Genomic DNA, 25649 nt, shown 5'->3' on the forward strand with positions numbered 1-25649 from the left:
CTCCTATTCCTGGCTCTGCAGAAATGGCTTGCTGAATAACCTACAACAAGCCGCTCAGCTCTCTGCGCCACTCTCTTCCGAGCTGTAAAATGGGAGTGATTCCGATGTATGTCATGGTGGATTTCAAGGCATAGTATTATGTTTGACGTTTGATGAAAGGTGCTGTATAGAAGTAAACTGTTTTAATTTGTGTCGATAGTAGAAATGAGGGACACAACCGTTTTCCTATAGTGGTGGGCTCTTTAGATAATGTATAGTCTCATGTTTAAGAGAAGTTTCTAGTCATTTGCAGCAAACTTAGACAGTATATCAAGGATCAACATTTTCTGAACTTACTGCATTATTAAATCAGATAAAACCATTCTCCACCATGTAATATTCAGATAGCAATTTCCAGGCCGTTGCTTTTTAACACTTAGTTGCAAAATACCCTTTGAACTTGGCTTTATGTACACCAGACTAATTTTAACATAGTACGTCTAGAATAACCCAGGGTGTTAGCACTAAGAAATATTTATTAAAAAATTAAAACATCTTAAATGATACCACTCACATCAAATGATCGATGTTCACATTATTTTGTTTTCTAAATGGGACTTGATTAAACAATAAATTATGACATGGAGCATCATGCCACTTTAGAAGAGGTTATTACGTATGTGCATATTTGAAAAGATATATATGCATAAGACATCACATCTCATTTTCACAATGTTGATTTTCAACAAGAAAGTACCACTGGACATTGCAGTGGGATAAGAACCTGCATTCTACATCTTCCCAGAGTATCAGTATGTAGAATTTAGCAAAGTTTGACTGTTTTATTTTATTCTTATTTTTCAGTACACAGATTTAAACTAATGGGGCCTTTTTCTGCTTCAAAACATTCTTAGTCATAATTTAGTGTAGGGAAGAGTTCTGTCTGAATATAAGTAGGTACAATGTTGGTACAATTATAAGGAAGTGTAAAATTGTTCTCGAGGCACAGTGATAAGCAAAACATAAAAAATAATAATAAATATTACTTCAATGTCACAGAGGTACAAAAACCTAAACACTACATTTAAGTGTAATTCTTACAATTTGCTTTACATAACTCGTCGTTTGAACTGTTTCTTCAAATGCAATTTTAAAATGTTACCAAATACATACTAGTTTTCAAAAGTTTACCAAAAAAAAGCATGGTAAGAATCAATTTTGCTTAGATCAATTAGGAAAAAAGACAATTATGAATTGGTACTGTACAGGTAAAAAATATTTGGTCTGACTTTTTTTTTTAAAAGGTGTTTCACAGTATCAAAAGTGCTTGTTTAAATTCAGCTTTCAAAATGAAACTGAAGTACTACAAAAGTGATTTAAAATAAGGTGTTGCATTTGTGATTATGAATAATTTAGTTCATGCAAATAGAGTTACTGCATTTCAAAAAAAAACTGAACAGTGCTCAGTTTACATAATTTCTTTTCTCTTCAAACAATAAATATAAATAAATTTACAAACAGTAATACTGCCTAGCACAAGACTCAACAGAAGCACAATACACAGAAACTACTGTAACAAACCTAATCTTTCTTTTTTTTTTTTAGCCTAAGATAAATGTCATTCCTAAAATTCCACTCCAGTGATCAGTTTAATAATTCAGCCCTACAACCGCCTTCATGTGGTCAGCCCCTAGCCCTCCTTTTTTATTAAGCTCTAGATAAGAAAATTGTGGGTTTGATTTAAAAAAATTTTGCTTGAACCCTCCTTCCCACCCTGCCTCCACAACAATACATTAAAGACAGTTACATCAGAAAGGTGTTGGCATTGCAAGCGTTTCCAGAAATGGCATGTGATCTCTGTTTGTTTGATGGCTGCAGTTATTTGGCTCTTTGAAAAAAAAGAAACAAACACATAAGATCAGGTAGTTCTTGGAATCTCTGACTCGGTCCTGCTGGAGCAGTGAGCTGCTGCAGTGGTTCCTGTGTGTGTTGTTGTCAAACAGGATCTGCAGGCCAGTCCTGCACACGACGTTAGTTCTGAGCACTGGATTACGTTTAACCAGAATGTGACGAGTGTGTGAATTGTTCTAGTAAAGTTTTTCCTAACTGATGCATTCCATGCTCTGTTTTGTCAGCTCCCCGTTCTTGTATTACAACAGCCAAAATCCTTTTTGATCTCAGTGAAGACGAAGAGGGAGATGTGTTCTCAAACCCTGCGCTAGTACTGGCTTGATACATTCTGGCATCACACTGAGAGTTCTGGTAAATACCTTGCATGATGCAGGGGTCTGCAGAAGGAGCTGCTTTCTAGCTTTCAGATCATATCCCAAGGCCTCAAAGGGAATAGGCCTGTGACAAGTTACTTAGGTCCTCGCATGTGTGAATCTTAAAGCAGAGCAATGGGCTTGTTGCCTTGACCATTCATGTACTGTGATGAGGCTACATTATCCAGTGTGGCGTAAGTAGTGTAGAGGCCTGTGACCTGTAAGTCTGAGAAGGAATAATCACTGCCACTTGAGACGGGGGTGAGGCCAGCCGTGCCCAGGTCACAGTCTGAGAGCTGGAGAGGGGAGTTGCTGAAGGCACCTAAGGTATCTAGATTGAAGCTGTCGTCTTTCATTTCTTCCCATATATTTCCTTTAAAAGATGATAAATTCAGTCCCTTTACAGTTTTGACCTGCCGTGGGCTGGGGTCAAGGTGTACAATGGTCTTAAGAGTAACTGTTTAACTCTCTTAACTGAAAGATTTTAATTTCTACTCAGTCATACGATGACGCTTGTGAGCAACTAGGGTTTTGGTATTTGTGGTACAAAGGCATTCAGAATAGCAGGAGTAATATAGGTTCAGCTGGCCAGTCCACAGCTAACTTTCCTGCCCCTCCCCACCTGCTTAAAACGTATTCTTCACCCGCACTCATATTATTTATATAGCGCTCTTCTCTCCTGCCGTGCTGCATGGACACGGCCTAGCTAATCTTCACAACCACCCTGGCAGGGGGAGAAGTTCTCCTTTTAGCAGGTGGGGAAACTGAGGCACAGAGGCTGCAACTTGACCACGGCCACAGAGGAAGTCCTTGTCCGAGCTAGGATTAGAACTTGGGAGATCCTGTTGTAGGCAGGTTCTCAGACTTGGCCATGACTACGGTGCCTTTTTATGAACCATTAAGCTAACCCCCCCACATATACTCCTGATCTTCACTGGACACTGTACCTCTGGGCTAAATTACACTGAAGCATGTAGGGAAATTCACACACACACACACCCCTCCCCTCCCCTCCAGCTTCCCCTTTACCTTGTAGTGCGAAATCCATGATGCTTGGATCAAGAGCATCCACTTCAGTGTTCATATCTGCTGTCACATTCAGGAATTCTGTGGGTGCGCGGCTCATTGGGTGGTGAGGAAGGGGACTCTGGCTCATGTCAGGCAGAGTATGGAGAGGAGGCGTCTGGGCAGGTGCCGGTGAGTCCGGGGCTATGCGAGCCTGGGTCTGGAGCTGGTGATGCAGTGGTATGGACTGCAGAGAGAGCGTCATGGGCTGGGGCTGCAGCTTGGAGATGGAAATTCGGCCTTGGGCTGCTGCCATGTGGGTCAGTGTGGACACTTCGGATTCTGCCTGCTTACTAGGCCGCCTGCAAGTCTCAGGTCTGTCGGTGATTAGTTTATCTAATTCCTCTGTATAGAAAACAAGCAACTGAGCATACTTGCCTACCATCGTGTGAGCAGGGCTAATAGGTCCTGAGGCTGCTGAGGGTCTGCGATGCAGGCTTTGCTTTTTGGCAATAATTGGGGACACACTGCAGAAATACAGTTCTGGAGCTGGACAGGTAGCTCTTGCCACCTCCACTCCTCCCTCCCTTCCATACACAGGTCTTGTCTTTGATGTCTTAGGATCAGGCCAAGAAAACCCTGGCATGATATTTACCAGGGCAGGCAGGCTAACGCTCTTCAAACCACCTGGGGCAGACCTACAGTGAGCGCCTTGTTGATAGAGATCAGGAAATTTTAATCTGACTCAGGATTCGCTTAACTTGTCTTTACATCTTAAGTATGTTTTTTTAGGACAGCCACATGACAGCTTCAATAATACTAATCCACCTAAACCAGAGTGGATCCAGGCTGCTGGCACTTCACATTACGAAGGTTGCAGAGCAGTTTTTAAACTAAGATGGGTGAGAGGGGGGAGCCGATGGCTGCAGAGGCGCACTCTTCTCTTAGAGGAGAGTCTATTGAGAGAGATTCTCTAGGTTTTAGTCAGGAGGAGGGGATGAAAGAGGATAAAGTATGGGCCAGATCAGACGAGAAACATTCACATAAAGAATCTGACACATCAGAAAAGGGCAGACAAATAAACAGTGACAAGTTTTTAAAGTGCTTGTACACAAATGCTAGAAGACTAAATAATAAGATGGGTGAACTAGAGTGTCTTGTGTTAAAGGAGGATATTGCTATAACAATGGGACACAATCATTCCAGGGTACAAAATCTATGGGAAGGCCAGAACAGGTCATGGGGGTGGGGGAGGGGGAGCGGCACTATATGTGAAAGAAAATGTAGAATCAAATGAAATAAAAATCTTAAATGAATCCACATGCTCCATAGAATCTCTATGGATAGTAATTCCAGGCTCTAATAAGAATATAACAGTAGGGATCTATTATTGACCACCTGACCAGGACAGTGATAGTGATGATGAAATGCTCAGGGAGATTAGAGAGGCTATCAAAATAAAAAACTCAATAATAGTGGGGGATTTCAATTATCCCCATATTGACTGGATACATGTCACCTCAGGACGAAATGCAGAGACAAAATTTCTCGATACTTTAAATGACTGCTTCCTGGAGCAGCTGGTACAAGAACCCCAAGGGGAGAGGCAATTCTCAATCTAGTCCTGAGTGGAGCACAGGATCTGGTCCAAGAGGTAACTATAACAGGACTGCTTGGAAATAGTGACCATAATATAATAACATTTAACATTCCTGTGGTGGGCAGAACACTTCAACAGCCCAACACTGTGGCATTTAATTTGAGAAAGGGGAACTATGCAAAAATGAGGAGGTTAGTTAAACAGAAATTAAAAGGTACAGTGACTAGAGTGAAATCCCTGCAAGCTCCATGGACACTTTTCAAAGACACCAATAATAGAGGCTCAACTTAAAAAACACAGTAAAAGAACTAAAAAAGAGCCGTGTTTTGTAGATGACAAATCTGAGGAATTGTCACAGATTGAAGTGTCACTAGAGGAGGTTTTGGAATTAACTGAGAAACTTAACAGTAACAAGTCACCGGGACCAGATGGCATTCACCCAAGAGTTCTCAAAGAACTCAAATGTGAAATTGTGGAACTATTAACTATGCTTTGTAACTGGTCCTTTAAATCAGCTACTATACCCAATGACTGGAAGATAGCTAATGTAATGCCAATATTTAAGAAGGGCTCTAGAGGTGATTAGACCGGTAAGTCTAACGTCAGTACCAGGCAAATTAGTTGAGAATATAGTAAAGAATAAAATGGTCAGACACACATAAGAACATAAATTGTGAAAAAGTCAACATGGTTTCTGTAAAGGGAGATCGTGTCTTACTAATCTATTAGAGTTCTTTGAGGGGGTCAAAAAACATGTGGACAAGGGGGATCCAGTGGACATAGGGTACTTAGATTTCCAGAAAGCCTTTGACAAGATCCCTCACCAAAGGCTCTTACATAAATTAAGTTGTCATGGGATAAGAGGGAAGATCCTTTCATGGATTGAGAACTGGTTAAAAGACAGGAAACAAAGGGTAGGAATAAATGGTAAATTTTTAGAACGGAGAGGGGTAACTAGTGGTGTTCCCCAAGGGTCAATCCTAGGACTAGTCCTATTCAACTTATTCATAAATGATCTGGAGAAAGGGGTAAACAGTGAGGTGGCAAGGTTTGCAGATGATACTAAACTGCTCAAGATAGTTAAGACCAAAGCAGACTGTGAAGAACTTCAAAAAGATCTCACAAAACTAAGTGACTGGGCAACAAAATGGCAAATGAAATCGTGGATAAATGTAAAGTAATGCACATTGGAAAAAATAACCCAAACAAAACATACAGTATGATGGGGGCTAATTCAGCTACAACTAATCAGGAGAAAGATCTTGGAGTCATCGTGGATAGTTCTCTGAAGACGTCCATGCAGTGTGCAGCGACAGTCAAAAAAGCAAACGGGATGTTAGGAATCATTAAAAAAGGGATAGAGAATAAGATGGAGAATATCTTATTGCCCTTATATAAATCCATGGTACGCCCACATCTTGAATACTGTGGACAGATGTGGTCTCCTCATCTCAAAAAATATATGCTGGCATTAGAAAAGGTTCAGAAAAGGGCAACTAAAATTATTATTAGTTTAGAACGGGTCCCATATGAGGAGAGATTAAAGAGGTGTGGAGAAAGTCAATAAGGAAAAGTTATTTACTTGTTCCCATAATATAAGAACTAGGGGCCACCAAATGAAATTAATGGGCAGCAGGTTTAAAACAAATAAAAGGAAGTTCTTCTTCACTCAGCGCACAGTCAACCTGTGGAACTCCTTGCCTGAGGAGGTTGTAAAGGCTAGGACTATAACAGGGTTTAAAAGAGAACTGGATAAATTCCTGGAGGTTAAGTCCATTAATGGCTATTAGCCAGGATGGGTAAGGAATGGTGTCCCTAGCCTCTGTTTGTCAGGGGGTGGAGATGGATGGCAGGAGAGAGATCACTTGATCATTACCTGTTAGTTTCACTCCCTCTGGGGCACCTGGCATTGGCCACTGTTGGTAGACAGGATATTGGTCTGTATGGACCTTTGGTCTGACACCATATGGCCATTCTTATGTTCCTATATCTACATGCAACGAGCCCCGCAGGGCGACCCTGTCCTCTGAAACACTTTCCCTCCTTTCCCAAGCCCTGCTCTGTATAACTATAACAATTTATGTTCGACTGGCCAAACCATCTCGTTTACTGTGACTCTTCTACACAGCAAGCGGGCAAAGCCCAATGCCAGTCTACCTGGATTGGCCATGCTCCTGTGAATAGCGGCCAAGTCCTTCCTCTTCCATTTCTGCATCTCTTCTTCCATCTTGTCGATCTTGGCAGGGCTGAGGGCCCACAGGCACCCTTTGCGCGAGGTGCCGCTCATTTTATTCTCCACTTTCTCAAAGCACTTGTTCAGGGAGAGGTTGTGGCGCACAGAGTTCTTCCAACCATCGGGCGCTGTCTGGAGGGCAGAAGGTTGTTATTCGAATAAGCTGCTGCAGTGAGGAGAGCCGTCGGGTGGATGGACTGTGAATTCTCCATGGGAGACTCTCACAGGCCACGCGGATCATAACAACCTGCCCACCCATGTAGCAATGCAAGCAGCTTTCAGCATATCGCACTCGGCCTCCTTTTGCTGCACGTTTTTAGTACGTCAAGGCTCTGGGCTGCACTAGCTTCCAAGCGCAGTTCAAGGCATTGGTGTCAACGTAAATAAAGCAGTTTGGGTCTGATTTATCTCTGAGACAGCCCCTCTCCCTAGGCACTTTGCCCTTCTGCCAGGTGCTCTCAGCTGATGCTGTGCTGTTGACCACCTAGACGTGCTCTGTGGAGGCTGGAGGCAGCAGGGTATTTTCAGGGGTGGACAACAGGCTGTGGAACTTGCTACATGCATGGGTCTGCCCAAGGCAGAGTTTGTGGAACTGGACACCAGTTGCTTGAGGGTAGGGGGGAGATACCAGCCCTTAGATGTCACAGCAATAGGCCTCGTGTAAAAACCTAGGAAGATCTGAGCGAGGCTCCAAGGCTACCAGGGATGGCGTTTCTTCAGGCCACCTTTTCTCAGGGTGTTCTTGCTCTGGGGGACAGCCCAAGGAGGGGATAAGGAGAGGATGAGATCATGGTGCCATCTATTGTGGCCAGGCCGTTTTCTCTGTTTATGCCCAGTGGCCTATGCATAAATAGCCTGCTCCCCTAGACACAGTGTGACTCCAGAATTAAAATGCCGTCAGGGTAAAGGCAGGGGAGACGCGTGGGTGTCTGGGGTGGTTGTTTTTGGTACACGGTGTGTTGAGATGCTACTGATCGAATGCACTGGCAAGTGGCTAGGCCTGTTTTGTTCCCTTCTGTCATAAAAGCTTATTGATTCCTTACCTTGAAGTAGGGGAAATGCTCCTTCATGAAGCTGTAGATCTCGCTCACTGGGAGGCTGCCCGTTTTACTGTTCTTTAATGCCATTGCAATCAAGCAGCTGAAAGAAAGAGAGAGAAGATAAAAGCCAGTTCCCTCTTCAGACTGTGCTGGCCCATAATATCCTCCTCTTTACCTAGCAACCTGACAGCCACCTTTGCCCAGACACACGTGCCCGTGTGAACAGTCACTTCCCACTGCACTTGGGGTCTCATCAGCTCTACAGTAACATTACCCAGCTTCCGTGTTTCAGGGTCCAAAAAAGATAATGAAATCTTGAGAACCAAGCTTTTTGGCGCTGTTACCCCACCTCTGTTCTGCTGGAAGGGGATTAACTTGTCGATGTCTTTCCACTATTATTAACCATGCTAGCAACCTGGGCAGAACAGCACAGTGCTGTGGGAGGAGTGATGCAGATTTGCCTCTCCAGAGAAGGCTTCTGTCAAGATCATGGGAAAAGTAAATGACTTTTATGCTAGGAAAGGAAACGGATGCTTTTGCTGTGCCAAGTATGATACATTTATAACCATGCCAAATGCAGGCTGGGAGCAATATCCCAGCTTGTCCTCCACTCACCTGTAGGAGTAGATTGGCTTGGGATAATGTTTTGGATGGACTTCCTGAGCAGTGTGAGGAGCAAGGCGAGGTTGAGAATATTGAGGATGGGGTCCATAGGATGCACTGTATATTGCAGCTGGGTTACACTGTATTCAGAAGAAAGAGGGAAAACTGTCAGAAGATTCAGCTTTCCCCATTCTGCCCACACACACACACAACTGCCATGTGTTATTTCTGGCTTTGTACTGATGAGACACGAGAGCTCCCTGGAAAAGATCACGTTCCAGACAGTACGGGTGCAACAGGAAGACCTCCCGAAACAGGCTCCCGTGCTCTGAAGAGACAGGAGGTTCTAACCAATCCCACGGTCGGTGAGCTAAGTGTGGACTAAAGGACATGGAGAGTTTACAGCAAATTCCATTCTTCCTCATAATGAAACTCCTCTCCCCTCCCCTCGCCGTGCAACCCCCCTCCCTTTTTGCAAGGGGAGGCACTTCCTATGCCGTTTAGACTCTAATTGATTCAGACACCAAATTACAGGACATCATTAAAGTGAACATACCAAAAGCTACCCAGTTCCGGTTCACTATACAGTAGCACACAAGGCTCTTGCTCATCCGAATGCTATTATCAAATAATTTGTTTGTAATTTGTGACATTGTCACAGCTCCATCCCAGGCTGTCCCTACCCCACCTCAGGTCCATCACATTTTTGAGCAATCTGGCATTGGTAAAATACTGGCCTGAAGCTCTGGAGACTGACTAAAGTGGGGTTTTGTTTTTTTTAAATATCCACAGTAGAAGAACTATGTGGGCTGTGCTGGTGCAGTCTGTTCCTGGCTGCAAAGCAGACCTGAGCTGAGGAGAGGGATGGAACGAGAGCAGCTCTGTCTCTGTTTCCACTCCGTCCTTGGCCTCTCAGAGTGTCACGGGGGGAGAGGGCCGTGATGGAATTCTCCCCAAAAGCTGCAGCTATGGACTGGAGGGGTACTCTTCCAGACCCTGGGCATTGCTGTTTCAGTGAGCAGAGTCATCAGGAAGCCGGCTGAGGGTGGGTAAAATGACACACGGATAGAATGTTTTCTTCCAATTTTGGGGGGATTGTGTAGTGACAACTTAGTTGGAATAAGCAGCTGATTACTGGTTCTTGAAAGGGAACACTCCCAATCCCGAGTTTCTATGGCACGTCACCAGCGGTAGGGAAGGCAGTGGTGTTTTTCCTCCTGAAGGGTTCCTAGAATTGGCATTTTAGAACCTGTCTCTCAAGGGCACATGCACAGAGATGAGGTTAGGGGGATTCAAGGTGATTTCAGCTCAGCTGTTCACTTTGGTGCAGAATATCTGTAGGTCTGTGTAAGAGCCTGCGAATCCGATCTGTACAGCTACTCTGAGACGCAGGCTGCATGGCAAATAATAGTACCTGTTGCACGTTCTGTGCTATGGCAAACACTTGCTGTGAAGGAGGAGCAGGGAAAAGCAAGTGCTGTGACTGTAAACTAGGAGATGGCTGCCCTCCGACTGTGTACTGGCTCATCTATTGGGATGAAAAGACAAAAGTGTTGGTCCTATAGTCAAACATCTTTCCTTGGCAAACATTGCAATGACAATTAACCCGCTCAGGTCAGCTCTTACGTTTGCTCCATGCGATGTAATAGTATTCAGTCCCAGAATTCCCTGTGGCAGACTGGCCTGCACCTGAATCAGTGCTCCTGGAGCACCTGCTGAATGCATATTACCTGGCACGGGACCTATTCATGAAAAAGCACAAAGGCTAAATTAAAATCCTTGCCCCAAAAGGTTGTATAATCTAATGGCATAAATTGCTCCATAAAGTGAACACAAATAAGTGTGTTTGCTGAAGTAATGTTAAGACTAAGGAGAAGTTTGGTGACCATTAACTGAGAGGCTGTATGAAGCGCACAGCTGCAGGGTTGGTAAGTTATTCTCATTTTAGTGATGTTGAAACAAAGGCACAGAGATAAATGACTATTTCCAGAGGTACTGAGAAAGTTCTGAGAATGAAGTCCTTGCGCCAAGGTCACACAAGGAGGCTGAGCTGGGCATAAAAGTCAAGTCCAGACTCTTCGATCTTTGTTCTAACCCCTAGTACACAGTGCCTCTTTAAAAAATAAATAAATAAAAAAATATAGGGAGTATCTCTTGTAACAAAAGGCAACAGGATGTAGAGAGCTAAATCTAATGTACTTACTGTGAAAAGTTACAAACAAGAAAGCTTATTACAGGGAGTTTTGTCTCTCTCTCTCTATTATTATTATTTGTCAATTAACAGCAGGGCAAGTTACCTGTCTGCTGCAGCATCGACTCTTGAGAGCTGATGCTGAAGTCCATTCTTCCACTAGCCATCTGTTGTAAGCGAGGAACATCAACAGAGGTCAGCCACGACAAGGACTGCAAATCGCTTGGAAGGTCATCTTCACTCAACTGAGATGGGGTGGAAGCCAAGAGTCTGCAGGGAACAAGGTGGGAGGTTACCAAAGAGCACAAAGATTCTGCTAGATTGTCTGTGGGTAAGACGGATGTCTGGGCGGCCCAGCCTAATGCAAGTTAACAGTAGACGTGGGTCCAAGTTACAAAGTTGGGATGTTTCAGAGTAGCAGCCGTGTTAGTCTGTATTTGCAAAAAGAAAAGGAGTACTTGTGGCACCTTAGAGACTAACCAATTTATTTGAGCATAAGCTTTCGTGAGCTACAGCTCACTTCATCGGATGCATGAAAGTTGGGATGTGGATCCAAAGCTCAAGATGTGAATTTTTTGTTCAGGCCCATCTCCCATTCATAATGCCTCCGTGTGTTCCTTTGTAAGAGAGGTAACATTTTATTTAGCAGGCATTGAAGTGTTTCTGTTTTGAACCAGGACCAATTTAGGAGACTGTTCTGTCGAGATCTCCCTGTAGAACAATATAGTGGTCAGCTGAACATTATGAAAAGTATGAGAGAGAGAGAGAGAAGGGCATTAGCACAGCAGTCAGAGCAGCAGTGCTGTACTCCGAGTGCTGCTGGTGTTTCCATCTGAAATGCTGCTTTTCAGAGGTTAAAGTGGCTCTCAACATGCAGCCCGTGCTGTAAACGTTCAGTTATCACACCAAACAGGTATGCACTAGGAGCACTTGTTGCTTTAGACAAAGGTCCAGTTTGGCATACTAAAAGAAAAATACTTGAATTTAAAATAACCCACACAGAACACTGGTAATGGAAAATTGACTTCAGTGGGACTATTCCTGTGCCCAGTATTTGCTTAAGGCTTTTTAGAATTGGTACCTAAGTACTGAAAAGGAGTGACTGTTTTGTACTTATCTCAAAAATTACTTTAAAACGGTGCGGGGGGGGGAGCCTTTGAAGCAGTAGATTATTAATGTTCTAACCACTCTGAGAAACTTAAAAAAAAAAATCTGTTAACACGAGATCTTTAAAGGGTCTCTGTCCATTTCCCGATGGACACTGCTAGGGCAACTTCAGCTGAGAATAAGATTTTGTAAAAACAAGTTTTTTTTTTAATGGAACTGTTTCCATGATCTTTATTTTAATTCCAAATCCACATTCCTCTACAGCATCTGAAAACCAAACAATGCAGCACTGTGCTAGTGTATGAGAACCAGGAAGGGAAACTGGATTCAGGTTATAACAAAAATTCAGATCTAGCCCTTCCTTAAATAGAACCTAGGAGGGCTTCAGAAACCAGCATATTGCAATCTTCATTATAAAGCAAAATCTGTAGATTGTGGGATGAACTGCAGATCTCCTCCATTCGGTCCTTGGTGAGATCGAATGGAATTATACCCAACTTAATTTTTTAAAACCACCTCCGATGTGCTAAATCTTCAGATTGTAAGAGTTTATGACCATAAATGCAGACTATCTTAATTGATAAAGCCAATGGAAAACCGGGCCAGACTTCTCTTGGTGAAAAGTTCCATTTAGAAATCTGCACATTTTGCCCTGCTTGCACAGGCTGTGCTCTTAGAAAGAGATGATCAACTTTGTATTACTTCTGATAAAGAAATCACTGCATAAAAAGCAAAAACAAACACATTTACATGGAGGGCCAAACTGCAAACGTTCTTACTCAATTCAAAGCTGCCATTGAAGTCAGTGAGTTACAACGATTACAAATGGGTGTCCAGAGGGGGAGAGAGTTACTCATGTTGAATCGTGCTGAGAAAGTTGGGCACCACTTCACGTAAGGAAGGGGGATATCTCTACATAGCCCTGAATACGGACTGCACAGATCAGCCGTTGGAAACGTTTCTATTTTGGAAGGACACAGGTTAGCCTGAGATTGTAGATTCTCTTTTTAAAACACCCTAACTGAAAATGTTCTCCAGTCAACTAGTGACCTTTTAAAAAGCCAGGTGCACGGCACTAATGTGTGTCCATTGTCAAATGGTGAGACAGAGGCAGTCAGTACATCAGATTTCTGCTGAAGCATCTTGTACGTTTTACGTGAGTCTAAATCAGCTTAACATAAAATGCAAAAACAGCAGTGTGTTGCAGCCCAAAAGGCTACTGAGATTTTAGCTTTTTCTAGTCAAGATTTTCAGTAGTTCAAAAGTTCCCCAAACTCCACTACCCAGTAGATCTCTAAAGCAGAACTTTATTTGTTTGCACAAAGATTTTAAAATACAAAACAAGCAGAAGCCAAAACTCAAATCCTGGCCAAAAACGTCTTCAAATCCTCCTCCGAGGCTACCCTGGTTTCTTTCTCCTACTGTAGTTATAGTGCAATAATTAGCATTGCCATGGTTACCACTGTTCAGTTATTTTGTGAGGCCTCGGACTTAAATGCATAAAAAGAACATCAGGTGACCACTCTCCCTACTTAGCGATTGGCTGGGTTGTAAGTAAACAAGAGCATTAAATGATTTGAAAACTGGGCAGGCTCATGTCGTTTGCAACAGTTGGACCCGTTCATTGTAAGCCGATAACCCATTGTGTTGCAAACGACTGTTGCCCAGTGGCACGTGGCCTCCATTGTTTTTGGCATTCTTGCTTAATTGTTTTTTTCCCTCCTCCTTTTTACAAACTTCACATTAATCTGGCTGAATGACAGCCAACACACAACACACACACAGACACACACATGCCATCTGGCACCCTGGTCCCTGCCAGTCCTTCCAGACAAGTCAGCTTCTTCAACAAATAATGGGGTCAGATGGGCGGTGAGGGTCAAAACCCACTGCACACGCCTCCTGTCAGGAAATGAATCTGCCACATGCCCTCTCTCCACTCCACAGCATAGGCTAAACAGCTCCGAATAGGAGGACCACAGAAGCCATATTTGCACAATAACCTTTCTACGTTTATCTATTTGAAAAACTGATGAATTCCTTTGCTTTATGTTAACGTTAAGTGGATCCATCCAGCTCTTTCTAGAAGCCTAAATGATTAGTAATCCACTTTGTGTGGTTAGATGTTGTCAGAAACCTTAACTGCAAACAGCCTGAATAGGGTGCTGTCTGAACAGTAGGAAGCTCAAGATTCTCCTACTTCCTAGTATAACCTGAAGCACATCTTTCCTTTTACACAGCATCCTTATTCCACAACATCGCAGAACAGCGTGCAGACAGTGTACTGGACATAAGCATGGACCTCTGCTAACAGAGACAGGGAGGGGCATAGAGGCCATATTTTAAAGATAATATATCAGTCACTATGCCCCATTTTAAACCAGATACAAGGGTACAGTGAAATAGAGTGCCCCGATCCATTTGTAAAACAAATTTTAGCCCCCTCCATCCTAGCATAGGCTTCTAGTCTGCATTTGACTTTATACTTCCCATCAAAACAAAACAGACCTTTGTTTTGTTCAATTAAACAGCTTTGATGTATTCTCTTACAACTATTTTTTTAAAATAGACTGACAAGTACTTTAACAAACGTTAACAGTTTGTAGTAAAATTGTAGAATCTAAGCAGGTTTACCAAAAATGCATGTGGCATAAAGGGATTATTCTTTGAGTTGTCTTCAAAACAAACATAAATTTCAGCAGTGGTGACTTCAAGTCACTTCTATACTTTCCATTTCACAGTAACCCGATCCAGGCAATGAGAGCTCAGACCTTTTACAAAGATTTACACAGGGAGAGCTGTCCCATCGCTGGGTTTTGTAAATGTACAAATATACTATGCAATATAAATTCAAGTCTTCTAACAGTAGATGGGTTCTGGGTGTGTCTTTGACTCTTAGGGGAAAAAAATGCAAATCAAACCATCTGCTTTAGTTAAACCATGCATAGTAGTAGCTAGCTGGCAATTTATCTACTCATGGAGTTCAACCTTCTTCCACCTGTGTAATCCCCTCTCCCCCCAATGTACAACTATATAGATATAACTCGCATACAAAACTATCTGTTTGGTAGATCTCCATTGTATCCTTCTTCCCTTTTTTGTCTTAAATTAATGGTAAACGCTTGGAGGCAGGGCCCATGTCTTCCTGTGTGTTTGTACAGCCCCAGGTATGTGTGGCTCAGATTAATTTAAATACCGATGGAGTATATCTAACACATACTTATTGAAAATGTCTAAGGAGTCTGTCTGCTTGCTTGCTGAGAAGCCCTCCATTTTTGGAAAGCAGTTTCTGTTCAAGATGGCGGCTGTTGCCGAGGGAGCACGCTGTGCTCTCTCCTGGAGACTATACGGGTGTTCTTTTTTGTCTGTACTGCCCTAACGCTGTATAAAGGCAGCCTGGCTTGTAAGCAAAATGCTCAGGCTGAGGATATTAAGCTCAGATTTGAAGGTTAGGGATGGTCTAGGAAAGTGGTAAATTCTTAGGCAGCCGTTCTCAAACATTTTGTCAGTGTAGGTGGCAGTGTCATAGAGGCTCTCATGGAAACCTCCACTCACATTATGGTGACAAAGAGAACTTCCCTTCTCGTTTGTGATTGCAAACATCCCTTAGGCAGTTGCATCAATTGCTTACATATTTTTAGCTGTCCCCAATGCAGGAAATGTTCCGTCATTTAAAAATTGAGTGAATTAGTCACACTGTCTATTTTTGCCCCTCACTTTATTGGTTCTGTTCTTCTTTCCCCTTTTCCTCCTTTGCCCCTGCAAATGCTTCCTTGCCACTTGATTCCCATCTCCCATGTAGCACAAGCACCTCTCTCTGTCTCCACAGTTCCTTTGGAAGTTCCTCTCCTGCTAATGGCTGGCTTGGGTCTCTGCCAACAAATCCAGCTTCCACTCTGTCTCTTACATGGGACTCAGTGTCCCCTACATACAGGCAATGAGGCGGGCTTGCTGCTTCTTGTTCCCAGCACCTTTTCTCATTTCTGGGTCCCCTGGAAATAAGCTCAGCTAGCCCCAGAGACCAGACAGCTCTCCCTGGACCACCACCAAGTGCTCCGTCAACCACAGTTTAGAAACCCCGGTGTCAGGGGTAATCTATAGGCAGACCGTGGGCCAAATCCGACTGCCAGATGCTTTTGAACGGACCCTGAAATCTTTTTATTTACTACTTGTTTTATTATTTTCTCTGCAATCTGGACCTTAACCAAGAAATTTGGACCTTGACAAAAAATAATTGACTACCCCTGCCCGGCATTAAAAAAAAACAGGGCTTTGGAAAAAAACCAAAAACCGGATCACTGTGTGCAGTGTTGCTGTTTCACTTTTCCTTTTTCTTACAGTAGTCAAGATAAAAGGACAAAACTCTTCAAAGACCTCGAGCAAAGATGCTTAGCCTCTGGTAGATGGTACCTTAACGGCCATCAGAATGGTTTCTACACTTCAATTAAGTTTCACAGCGCCCCGTGGCAGCAGATCAATATCAGAGAGGGGGGTGGGGGGAACTGAGCCATAAATGAACTGCATGATTGCCCAAGTCTCACAGGAAGTCAATCGCAGAGCTGGGAAGTGAATCTGTAGCTGCTGACTCCCTGCTGTGCTCCACACAACAGTCTTTCCCTGCTGTGGACACAGCTCTGCCAAACTGACTCATGTTGCATAGCACCTGACTCTGCAAGTTGTTCCATGGAAGCAAACGTGGCTTCTACTTGGCGTAAAGAAGGGAGGCAAAGTCTGGCCCTACGTACATGGTGCTGTGTAAACTGGTAATAGCAGCTGGCTGTGAGCTAGAGCTATTTTGCTCGCTTTCATCAGATGTCCCTAGTTTGATCTCCTGATTACCAACAATGGACTGATTTCCCTTTGCCTTGCATCTTGTACCAGTATCTACTCCAGTGCCAACTGAGTGTAGAATGCTACATTCACTCTGCACAGGTGTAAATGACCATGGGTTTGTGTACCCTTGAAACGCTGCACCTTAGATACTATCTACGCTGATGGGAGGGGTTTTCCTGTCTGCCTAGGTAATCTACCTCCCCATAAGGCAGTAGTTTGGTTGACAGAAGAACTCTTCCATTGACTCGTGGTCTGCCCACTGGAGGTGAGGTCGGCTTAACTATGCCGCTCCGGGCTGTGGATTTTTCACACCCCTGAGAGATATAGCTGGGTCGACCTAACGTTTTAGCGTAGACCAGGCCTAAGTCAGGAGTATTATCCACTGCTTCAGGGATCCAAGCATTCTAGCTCACTGGGGATGTGGGAGAGCTTTATAGATAAAAGGAGAAGTGTTCTGTACCACAAGTATTTGAAACTTCTTGTGGTAACTGAACACTAAACCAAATTCATTTTCTGCCCCAGGTCTTGAACTAGGTGCCAAGCCCCTTCGGTGAGGGGTTCAGGGTCCTCAATACTGATTTCATTGAACACTGAGGGGTCTTGGAACTTTGCAGGATGGGGCCTATAGACTGGCAGAGCTAGAAGTAAGAATATTGTAAATGCAAAATAATTTGAGAAGCAAGGGCATCATTTTTTATTTTACATTGATTATTAAATTTCAGGAACTGCATGGGCAACAGTTGAGCTAATCCACTTAAATCAATTCTCAACACCCTGAGTTTGACTCGTTTTTAGGAACTTTCTCTCTTAAAGCAACTAAGGTGATAAAATCCCTCAGCCATGTCACGGTGTCAAGGGAATGGATGCTGCAATTCTCTTCAGGAACAATTACTGTTGTATTAATTATGTATTTGTAACCTTTTAGCTGCAGCAAGTTCTATTTTAATGCAAACTCACTGATCGTGATTGTCCCCAATGATGAATATTGAAAATATTTAAATCGTAGATTGCTCCTCACAGATCCAAATTCCAAACTTGGTTTGCTCATGTTGTAGCCTGACTTCCAGACATACAGTAGTCGTATCTTACAAGCACATCCTGTCACAAAACATTTTACAAACAAACTGATATACAAGCGGTAGACAAGGCCCTTTTTCCACCACTGAAGTGCAGCAATCTCTGGAGTGGAACATAACAGCTGTTTATGGTTCTAACTCAGCAAGTTATTTAAGCGTGTGCATAACTCTCCATCTCATTGGTTTCAATAGGACTACAAACATGCCTAAATCTCTTGCTGAATCAGGGCCTATCGGAACAAGTCATACTACATAACCATTTAGGACAGGAACTGAGGTATATCTTAACCAGATGAATCTGTGGGGGGAGTTTATGTTGGAAGAATGTAATTATATCCGTTAGAATTTAGCCAGGATATCTAATGAGTTAATGCTCCTGTGATAATTTTGTGTATTTATATTCATGTAACACTAAAGGTTTATTTATTTATTTGACGATGCGCTTCACCCAGTACATGACGCAAGTAAAGTAGATATTTTCTACTCACACAGTCAGTGCTTTGTGACTATTTAAAGATCTTTTGGCTAAGAGCTACCTATTTAAACCGTTATTTCTAACCTAATATGAATAGTGACTTTATACTCACATTGCAAGTTCTTCAAAAATATTGTACAAGGCTGCTCAAATAAATCAGAAATAGGGGAAAATGAGGATGCTGTTATACTACACTACACTGAAAGTCCAACAACCTTTACACAAAGTGATAAGTTCCAGACAGTAGTTAATTTACCTAACCAGCTCTATTTACTATTTGTAATGTGATTCCTTAAGCTAGAAAAGTGACATTTCATTTTAGTTAGTGACGCTTTTAAAAGTATTCCTTGCTATACCAGTACACAAGTATGTTTCTTTGACTCTGTTAAACTTGTATTTGCATAAATGCTGGTTAGGCCAGATGAATTACTCTTGCATTCCCTTCTTATTCTAGAGGAATGTGGTCCAAACATAGCATTTTAGGCATGTCACTGTTCTCACCCTGTAACATATGTAGCCCAGGAGTAGGTTAGTGATTGGCCAAAACCAGTATGCTGCTGCTATATTCTAAAAACAAAGAGAGTCAAACGTGAGCAAGAATGTTGAATATTTCTTAACAGTGAATGTTTTGACTTTTGTTAATGTCCCACCCTTAACAAATATGTACTTGCTCTGTGAAAATGTGTATGGCTTTTTGAAATGACAGTTAAAATCAATTCAGACCTTCGTTAGGAGGTGTTAAAACCTGGATTACAGTAGTTGGACCAGTGCCACAGTCATTTCTGAGGAAACTTCCAGAGACAACACTGGGAGTTTTGCCTGATGCTCTAAACGGAAACAGACTGCAGTGCAGAATCAGACCCATTATATAAGACTCTGGCGTGCTCTGGGGCCAGTTAGTTCTGTGGTCAAGTCAGTCTAGATTTAAGCTGTTATAAAAGTTAGAATAGTTTAGTATGTATTTTGAGACGTGTCCCTTATGTTATTTGATAACCATATTTCCCCATACCTCCCCCCAAGTGGGTCTACTGAATCGACAATCAGTTGATTTTTGAGAAAAATGTACAGTTTCACCCACATGTTGATTTGGAACTAGAGCATTGTTTAGCAAATAAATAGCCACTCCTGTGTTTGGGATCAGTACGTATTTAGGAACTTTTAAAATCTCTGTTGTGTAAAGTTGCTTTAGTGCATGAATATTTGGTCCAATGGCCCTTAATGGTTCCAAAGTTGCCATTCTGTTTTACTTGTTAAATTCTACCAAAAAGAATATTCGTAGAGACCACAGCATTTGTAAGCTGAATAACTTTGCTCCTCAAGGGCCTGCTCCACAGCCCGCTGACATCAAGGGGAGTATTTCCATTGCTTTAATAGGCTTTGACTCAGAACCTGTAATTTGCTTAGCTCACTACTGGAACACCCACAGATACTCTATTGCATTATAAACTTGTCACCTGTTGTTTCAGTTTTGAAAAATAAAATATTTACACTAAAATCAGTTTAATCTTAAAAATGAATTAGTAAGAGCAACATGTTCAGGGTATGCCAATCCCAGCAAGCTCTTCTACAGCTTTATCATTCCCTAAAGTATTGGCTGCAGTCAATAGAAGTGTGTGTCCCTGCTACCCTTAAGGTGGTAACCTTGAAGGGTGAGAGAGAACAATGTTTTCTATGGAGGAGTTGGAAATGCATCCTTTTATGCAAAGTAGGCAGGTACCTACATCCTACAGGAGGGAGGAGTTGAGGGTGTAGAAGATGGCACTTAGCAAGGATGGTGTTTTATGTTGCACTGTTGAATCTGTGCAAAAATATGTATCTGAAACCATCATACAAGTCTGTCCGTGTCTGGACTTTACTGAGTAATACAGTCCATATCACCACTCCATCCACTCTCTCTCATTTAAATATGCTCTTGGTCTGGAAGGTCTCAAGATCCGCCAAAGTGATTTTTTTAAAACAAGGGAGACCTTGTAATGTTTCAGATCTGACCTTTAAACCGCATGGGCACACATTCTCTATAAACCACATGTACAAATTATTTGTAGTTGCTGCCTTTCATTCCTGTCTCTCTCCCTCTGTCTGTTCCCTTCTTTACCCTTCCTGGAAAGCCTGGTCTCCTCTAAGTGTAACTGTCCAATTGAAAGATTCTAAGTGAGACAGAAGGGTCTTCTCAGCACAGTCCCAGCCTCCCACTCACTAATTGGAGGCCATTTCCTACTCTGCGGAGCCCTGCTGCTCCCCCATGGAGAACTCAGGACTGTGGGTTCCAGTCTTGGACTGTGGTGACAGCAGGAGAGTAAACAGAGCTGATAGAATTTGACAGGTCTATTCTTTTCTTAAAATCATTCCGTCTAAAAGATTTTCTTTTACATAATCCAAAGTGTTTTCTCATGAAGTAGGACAAATACTGTTCCACATTTGCAGTGTAGTTCAGATCCGATGCATTTTTATCAGAAGTTACTACTTGTAAATGAGGTCACATAACTCAGAAAAGACTTTTTAAAAAAATCTCAAACTAGTTAAAAACAACTTTAGTGATGTAGGAGCTATTAGTTTTAAGACTATAGGATACATAACTAAAAGCAGTTTTAAAACCTGCTTGATCTCCATGTAAACGAAAAGAAAAGGAGTACTTGTGGCATGCTCCAATGAAGTGAGCTGTAGCTCACAAAAGCTTATGCTCAGATAAATTTGTTAGTCTCTAAGGTGCCACAAGTACTCCTGTTCTTTTTGCGGATACAGACTAACATGGCTGCTACTCTGAAACAAGTAAACTAAGATACTCTGGCCGTGTGTCCTAAAAGTAAAATAAGTTATATCCTGCAAAACGCTTGGGGTTTTTTGGGTTTGTTTGTTTGGTTTTTTTTTTTTTTGCTACTATGAATTAAAGAATCTCCTCTACATGAATGGTTTTTGTTTCAGTGCTATATGCTTCAGGGAGTTAATACTGATTTACAGTTGAGCATCCACAGGTCACCCATACCCTTCCTAAACAACAGACATTTCTTTACGAATATTTACATAACCAACAAAATGCCTAGAGCAAACAGTGCTTTAATAAACAGCAAAACAGGGTTTCACAAACCTTTCTCCATAGTGGCTTCACCCAGTATAACAAATCACTTGTTGCGCTGAAAGAAGCTGCCTGGCAATGTTTGCATTTTGAATAGAGAGCGGCTAGAAGAAGAAGGAGAACATATACGGCTGCCCACTTTTACCCAAGGAAATGTTGAAAACACCCACAGGCTGTTAGAGTCACCCACTCAGCATTTAAAAACAAACCAAAAAAAGCCCTCTTCACTTTGCTGCACTGATTCACATGCTATAATGTGTTTCATAAAACATCGCCTCATGTGACAAGATGTAGCTGAATTAACCCAAAGCACTGTAATTCATGCATAACTGTCCCATGACTTCTCAGAAAAAAGATTTTTTTAAAATGTAAATGGGTAAGTGTTGGTATAGGTAAATAAATGCCTACTTGCTAAAGGTTGTCAGCAAACCCAAGTTTGTTCCTGTTCATATTATAAGTAGTTTGGCATATGAATGCATTTGGGAACTAAAGTAAATATTTATTTTAATTAGGACCTTCCCAATTGCTAGTTGAACATGACTCCTGTTTTTCCTATCAATTCAAAATGCTACATGACAGGGGGCTTTTAAATCATTACCATTTTACAAGAGTATCATAGTCTGGCAAATCACATAGAGCATAGACTATACCAGAAGTTCACACCAGGCTTTGAACATATTTGCACTGTCTCTGATTTACTATCAAAACATTTTAAGCCAGGATGTTTTTGAGCCCATAGTATGCTACAAGCAGTCACCAAAGAGAAAAATCCTTTTAAAGACAAGAGCTAAATGTAATTAGCTTCTTCATTAAAGAGGATTTCTGGAATATTTTATTTTATTTAGAAACATACACAACTGTTAAAGTCATCTAATGGGCCACGAGGATGCAACACCTCTTTACAAACGGATAAATTCCTCACCTGTATTCCTGCGGCGAGGGGTGATGATTTTGCCCTGAATTTCTAATGATTCCTGACATCATGGATGTAATGTCACTTTCTATCATCTCCTTTGGGGAAGACCAAAAAAAAAAAAAAAAAAAATCATATAGGTATGAAGTAGCTATCCAGCATTTCAGCAGTATGGAGGAAAATTTAAAAAATTCCAAATTAAAAAACCTGGAATGTAAGACATAATTGTTGTTGTCATGTTTCCTATCATTTTTAAGAGCAATGTTTTACTTAGGCTATAAAATGTCTAAATATTTTACAAAGGCAGAGGAGAACATAATGCAGAATATATAACTGATGTAATAAATGGAAGGGTCAAATGAATCCATTACAGCATCACAGTTGGGTCAACTGAATACCAACCAAATTAGGAAAACAGTTGTGTGGCAGTTTTTATATACTAAACAAAATCATATGACCTGACAATTTAAAATGTAGGAAAACTACACGACATTTAAAAATGACCACGGCTAATATTTTAAGTACATCTAAGTTATTACCAGAAAAAAATCTGCCAAAGAACTGATGTGAAGACACAAGTTTTACAAAAAATCTGGGCGACTGCAGAGTCATTTAAAAACACTCCATAATACAAGCAGCTGTGGCAATGAATGAGATCATCTTAGCAGCAAGGGAAGGAAAGGTTCAGTCAGACAACTTGCCCCAAAGCCTGTTTGCAACACCACTGTTCTAAAAGTACAGCTAAGGCGGAGTGAGGGGGGGAAAAAAAAATAAAAACTACATGTGCCCACAAGGCCGACCCAAGTTTTCAGAAAAAGCTTGCAACCTCCCTGAAGGAAACAAGAGCTCAACCTTCTGTCTCTGCCCATATTTCTCAAGAGGAACTTGTAGATTACATCCTCTGGGCTGACAGGAAAATGAAATGCGCTCGTTGCACAACGGTGGGCAAAGCAAAGCTTGCAGGATGGTACCTGGCGCGAGATCTGCGGCTGCGGCTGCGGCTGCTGCACTTCTCTGCTCTACAGGGCTCGCTCTCTTTTGTAATTTGGCTGCAGTTTCAGGCTCCAAACCGTTTTTAAATTTCCCTCTCAGGAGCTGTCCAGCCTGGAGCATGCGCACAGGGGCGCGCCAGCGCCTCGGCAGGGTCAGCCGCAGGGCAGGGTCCAGGGGGCCGCGGCGCTCCCCGGCCCCCGCAGCACCGAGCCCCCCCCCCCGCGGCGTGCCCGCCCCCCCGGGAGCTGTTCGGGGCCCGCGGCGCCGCTCTCCGATCTTCTACAGCCTTTAAACTTCCCTCAAGGGCTGAGTTGGGAGGGAAGGGAGAAAATTAACCTTTAAAAAACCGGCTGCAAAATGTGCAATGGGGCGCTCACATGGGCATCCCTCGCTTAAAAAAAAAAGGGGGGGGAGGGGGCTAAGAAGGCGTCCCGGGCTTAGGCGCAGACAACATTAAATTGTGTTTTTTTTTTTAAACAAAGGGTCTCCTGCTTTTGAGCGGGGTGGTGCAAATGCCCCTTTGGTGGCAGCCTCGTATTTCTGGCGGGGGCGGAGGCGGGGGGGGGGAAGGTGCGAAGGGGAGACAATCAAGGGGTAACAGCAGCCGCTGGACGCTGCTCTGCCAGCCGCGCCGCCGCTTTGCGAGGGAGCGGGGTCAACAAACTGCACTGGAGCAAGGGCGCCCACCACCCAGTCCTCGGACCCGGCGCCCGCTGTAGCTCCTGAGCTGGGGGCACAACTGCACTAGTGCAAGAGTTTGCACACACACCGAGCTGGGGACAACTGCACTGGTACAGGAGTTTGCACACACACACACCCTGAGCTGGGGGACAGTTGCACTAGGGAAGGAGTTTGCACACACACACATACCCTGAGCTGGGGGACACCTGCTGTAGTGCAGGAGTTTGCACCAGCCCCCTTTCCTCCCGCCCCCCTGGCTACCGCTATGGGACGAGGGACAACTGCACTGAGATTTCGCCCCCTCCTCCTGCCCCCCAGCTGCAGGCTCCCGTCCCGCGGAGACCCCCCCCCGCCCCGCTGCAGCTCCTCCGGGGGGCGCCGCGGCCGGACCCTGCCGCTCCTCCCGGGCAGGGGGACGCCGAGCCGCAGCTGCCCGGATCGGCCCGGTCCCTGCAGCGCCGCGGCGGCGGGAGCGGGGTGGAGGGAGCGGTTGGTGCCGCCTCCCTTCCCCGGGCCGGCGCGCTCCTTCCCCGCCGCTCGGCCCGCGCCTCGGGCCGGCCCCCGCCGCTGCGCTCCGCGGGAAGGGGCCCGGGAGCGGGGGGCCCTGTAGGCCCCGCCCCCGCCCCCCGAACCGGCCCAGGGGTGTGGGGGGGCAGCTCCCCAGGGATGGAGCGGGACGCGCCCGCCCCGGGAGGAGTCAGGGGTGAGGAGGGGTACGGAGGGCACTGCCCCCCTCGGCGGCCAGCATAAACGGGCAGGGGCTGCCACCCCCCCACCCCCGGGAGCGAGCCAGATCCCCCCTGAGAGAGTGTCAGCGGGGGGGGACACACAGACCCCCGAGTGGAGAGTGGGGGACAGACCCCTTGAGAGAGTGTCGGAGTGGGGGACACAGACCCCCTGAGGGAAGAGTGGGGGAGGGGACAAAGACCTCCTGAGGGCAGGTTGGAGTGGGGGACAGACCCTTGAGAGAGTGTCGGAGTGGGGGGGGGGTCACAGACCCCCTGAGGGCAGGTTGGAGTGGGGGACAGACCCTTGAGAGAGTGTCGGAGTGGGGGACACAGGCCCCCTGAGGGAAGAGTGGAGGGGGGACACAGGCCCCCTGAGGGCAGGTTGGAGTGGGGGACAGACCCCTTGAGAGAGTGTCGGAGTGGGGGACACAGACCCCCTGAGGGAAGAGTGGGGGGGGGGACAAAGACCTCCTGAGGGCAGGTTGGAGTGGGGGACAGACCCTTGAGAGAGTGTCGGAGTGGGGGGGGGTCACAGACCCCCTGAGGGCAGGTTGGAGTAGGGGACAGACCCTTGAGAGAGTGTCGGAGTGGGGGACACAGACCCCCTGAGGGAAGAGTGGAGAGTGGGGGGGACAGAGCCCCCTGAGAGAGTGTCAGAGTTGGGCACACAGCCCCCCTGAGGGAAGAGTGGAGAGTGGGGGGGACAGAGCCCCCTGAGAGAGTGTCAGAGTTGGGCACACAGCCCCCCTGAGGGCAGGTTGGAGTGAGGGACACAGCTCCCCCCCCCTCCCTCCCCCGGGGACTGACAGCTTAGTGCCAGGAAGCAGCTCCCTACCTTACCAGACCAACCTAAAT

At 44.3% G+C, this 25649-nt stretch overlaps 1 protein-coding gene across 3 annotated transcripts; it reads right to left on the reverse strand.

Annotated features, from left to right (window-relative positions):
* Positions 1–495: 495 nt before the first annotated feature.
* FOXN4 (forkhead box N4) lies at positions 496–23564 on the reverse strand. 3 transcript variants are annotated; one of them, XM_043529917.1, is made up of 10 exons: positions 23364–23564; positions 22402–22490; positions 11022–11185; positions 10351–10466; positions 10139–10252; positions 8737–8864; positions 8125–8221; positions 7006–7213; positions 3273–3653; positions 496–2616 (listed from the first exon to the last, which is right to left on the reverse strand). In XM_043529917.1, exons 2-10 carry the CDS (start codon positions 22485–22487, stop codon positions 2366–2368), a joined length of 1545 nt encoding a protein of 514 aa, XP_043385852.1. In that variant the 5' UTR covers positions 22488–22490; positions 23364–23564; the 3' UTR covers positions 496–2365. The 3 variants fall into 3 exon arrangements, with proteins under 3 accessions (XP_043385852.1, XP_037735022.1, XP_037735023.1); XM_037879094.2 differs by lacking the exon at positions 23364–23564 and adding an exon at positions 22932–23309; XM_037879095.2 differs by lacking the exon at positions 23364–23564 and having other exon boundaries at positions 21492–23303.
* Between the last annotated feature and the right edge of the window lie 2085 nt (positions 23565–25649).

The sequence above is a fragment of the Chelonia mydas genome, chromosome 15 (genome assembly GCF_015237465.2).
Source record: "Chelonia mydas isolate rCheMyd1 chromosome 15, rCheMyd1.pri.v2, whole genome shotgun sequence".
NCBI lineage: Eukaryota > Metazoa > Chordata > Testudines > Cheloniidae > Chelonia > Chelonia mydas.

Bases quoted from the DNA above. Each gene is read 5' to 3' on its own strand.
- FOXN4 (XM_043529917.1), bottom strand. From the start codon at position 22,487: ATGATAGAAAGTGACATTACATCCATGATGTCAGGAATCATTAGAAAT. The intron at 10,467-11,021 runs GTAACTTGCCCT...TTTCATGAATAG, and splicing joins GTCGATGCTGCAGCAGACAG to GTCCCGTGCCAGGTAATATG. The intron at 3,654-7,005 runs GTAGACTGGCAT...TTTTCTATACAG, and splicing joins CAGGAGCATGGCCAATCCAG to AGGAATTAGATAAACTAATC.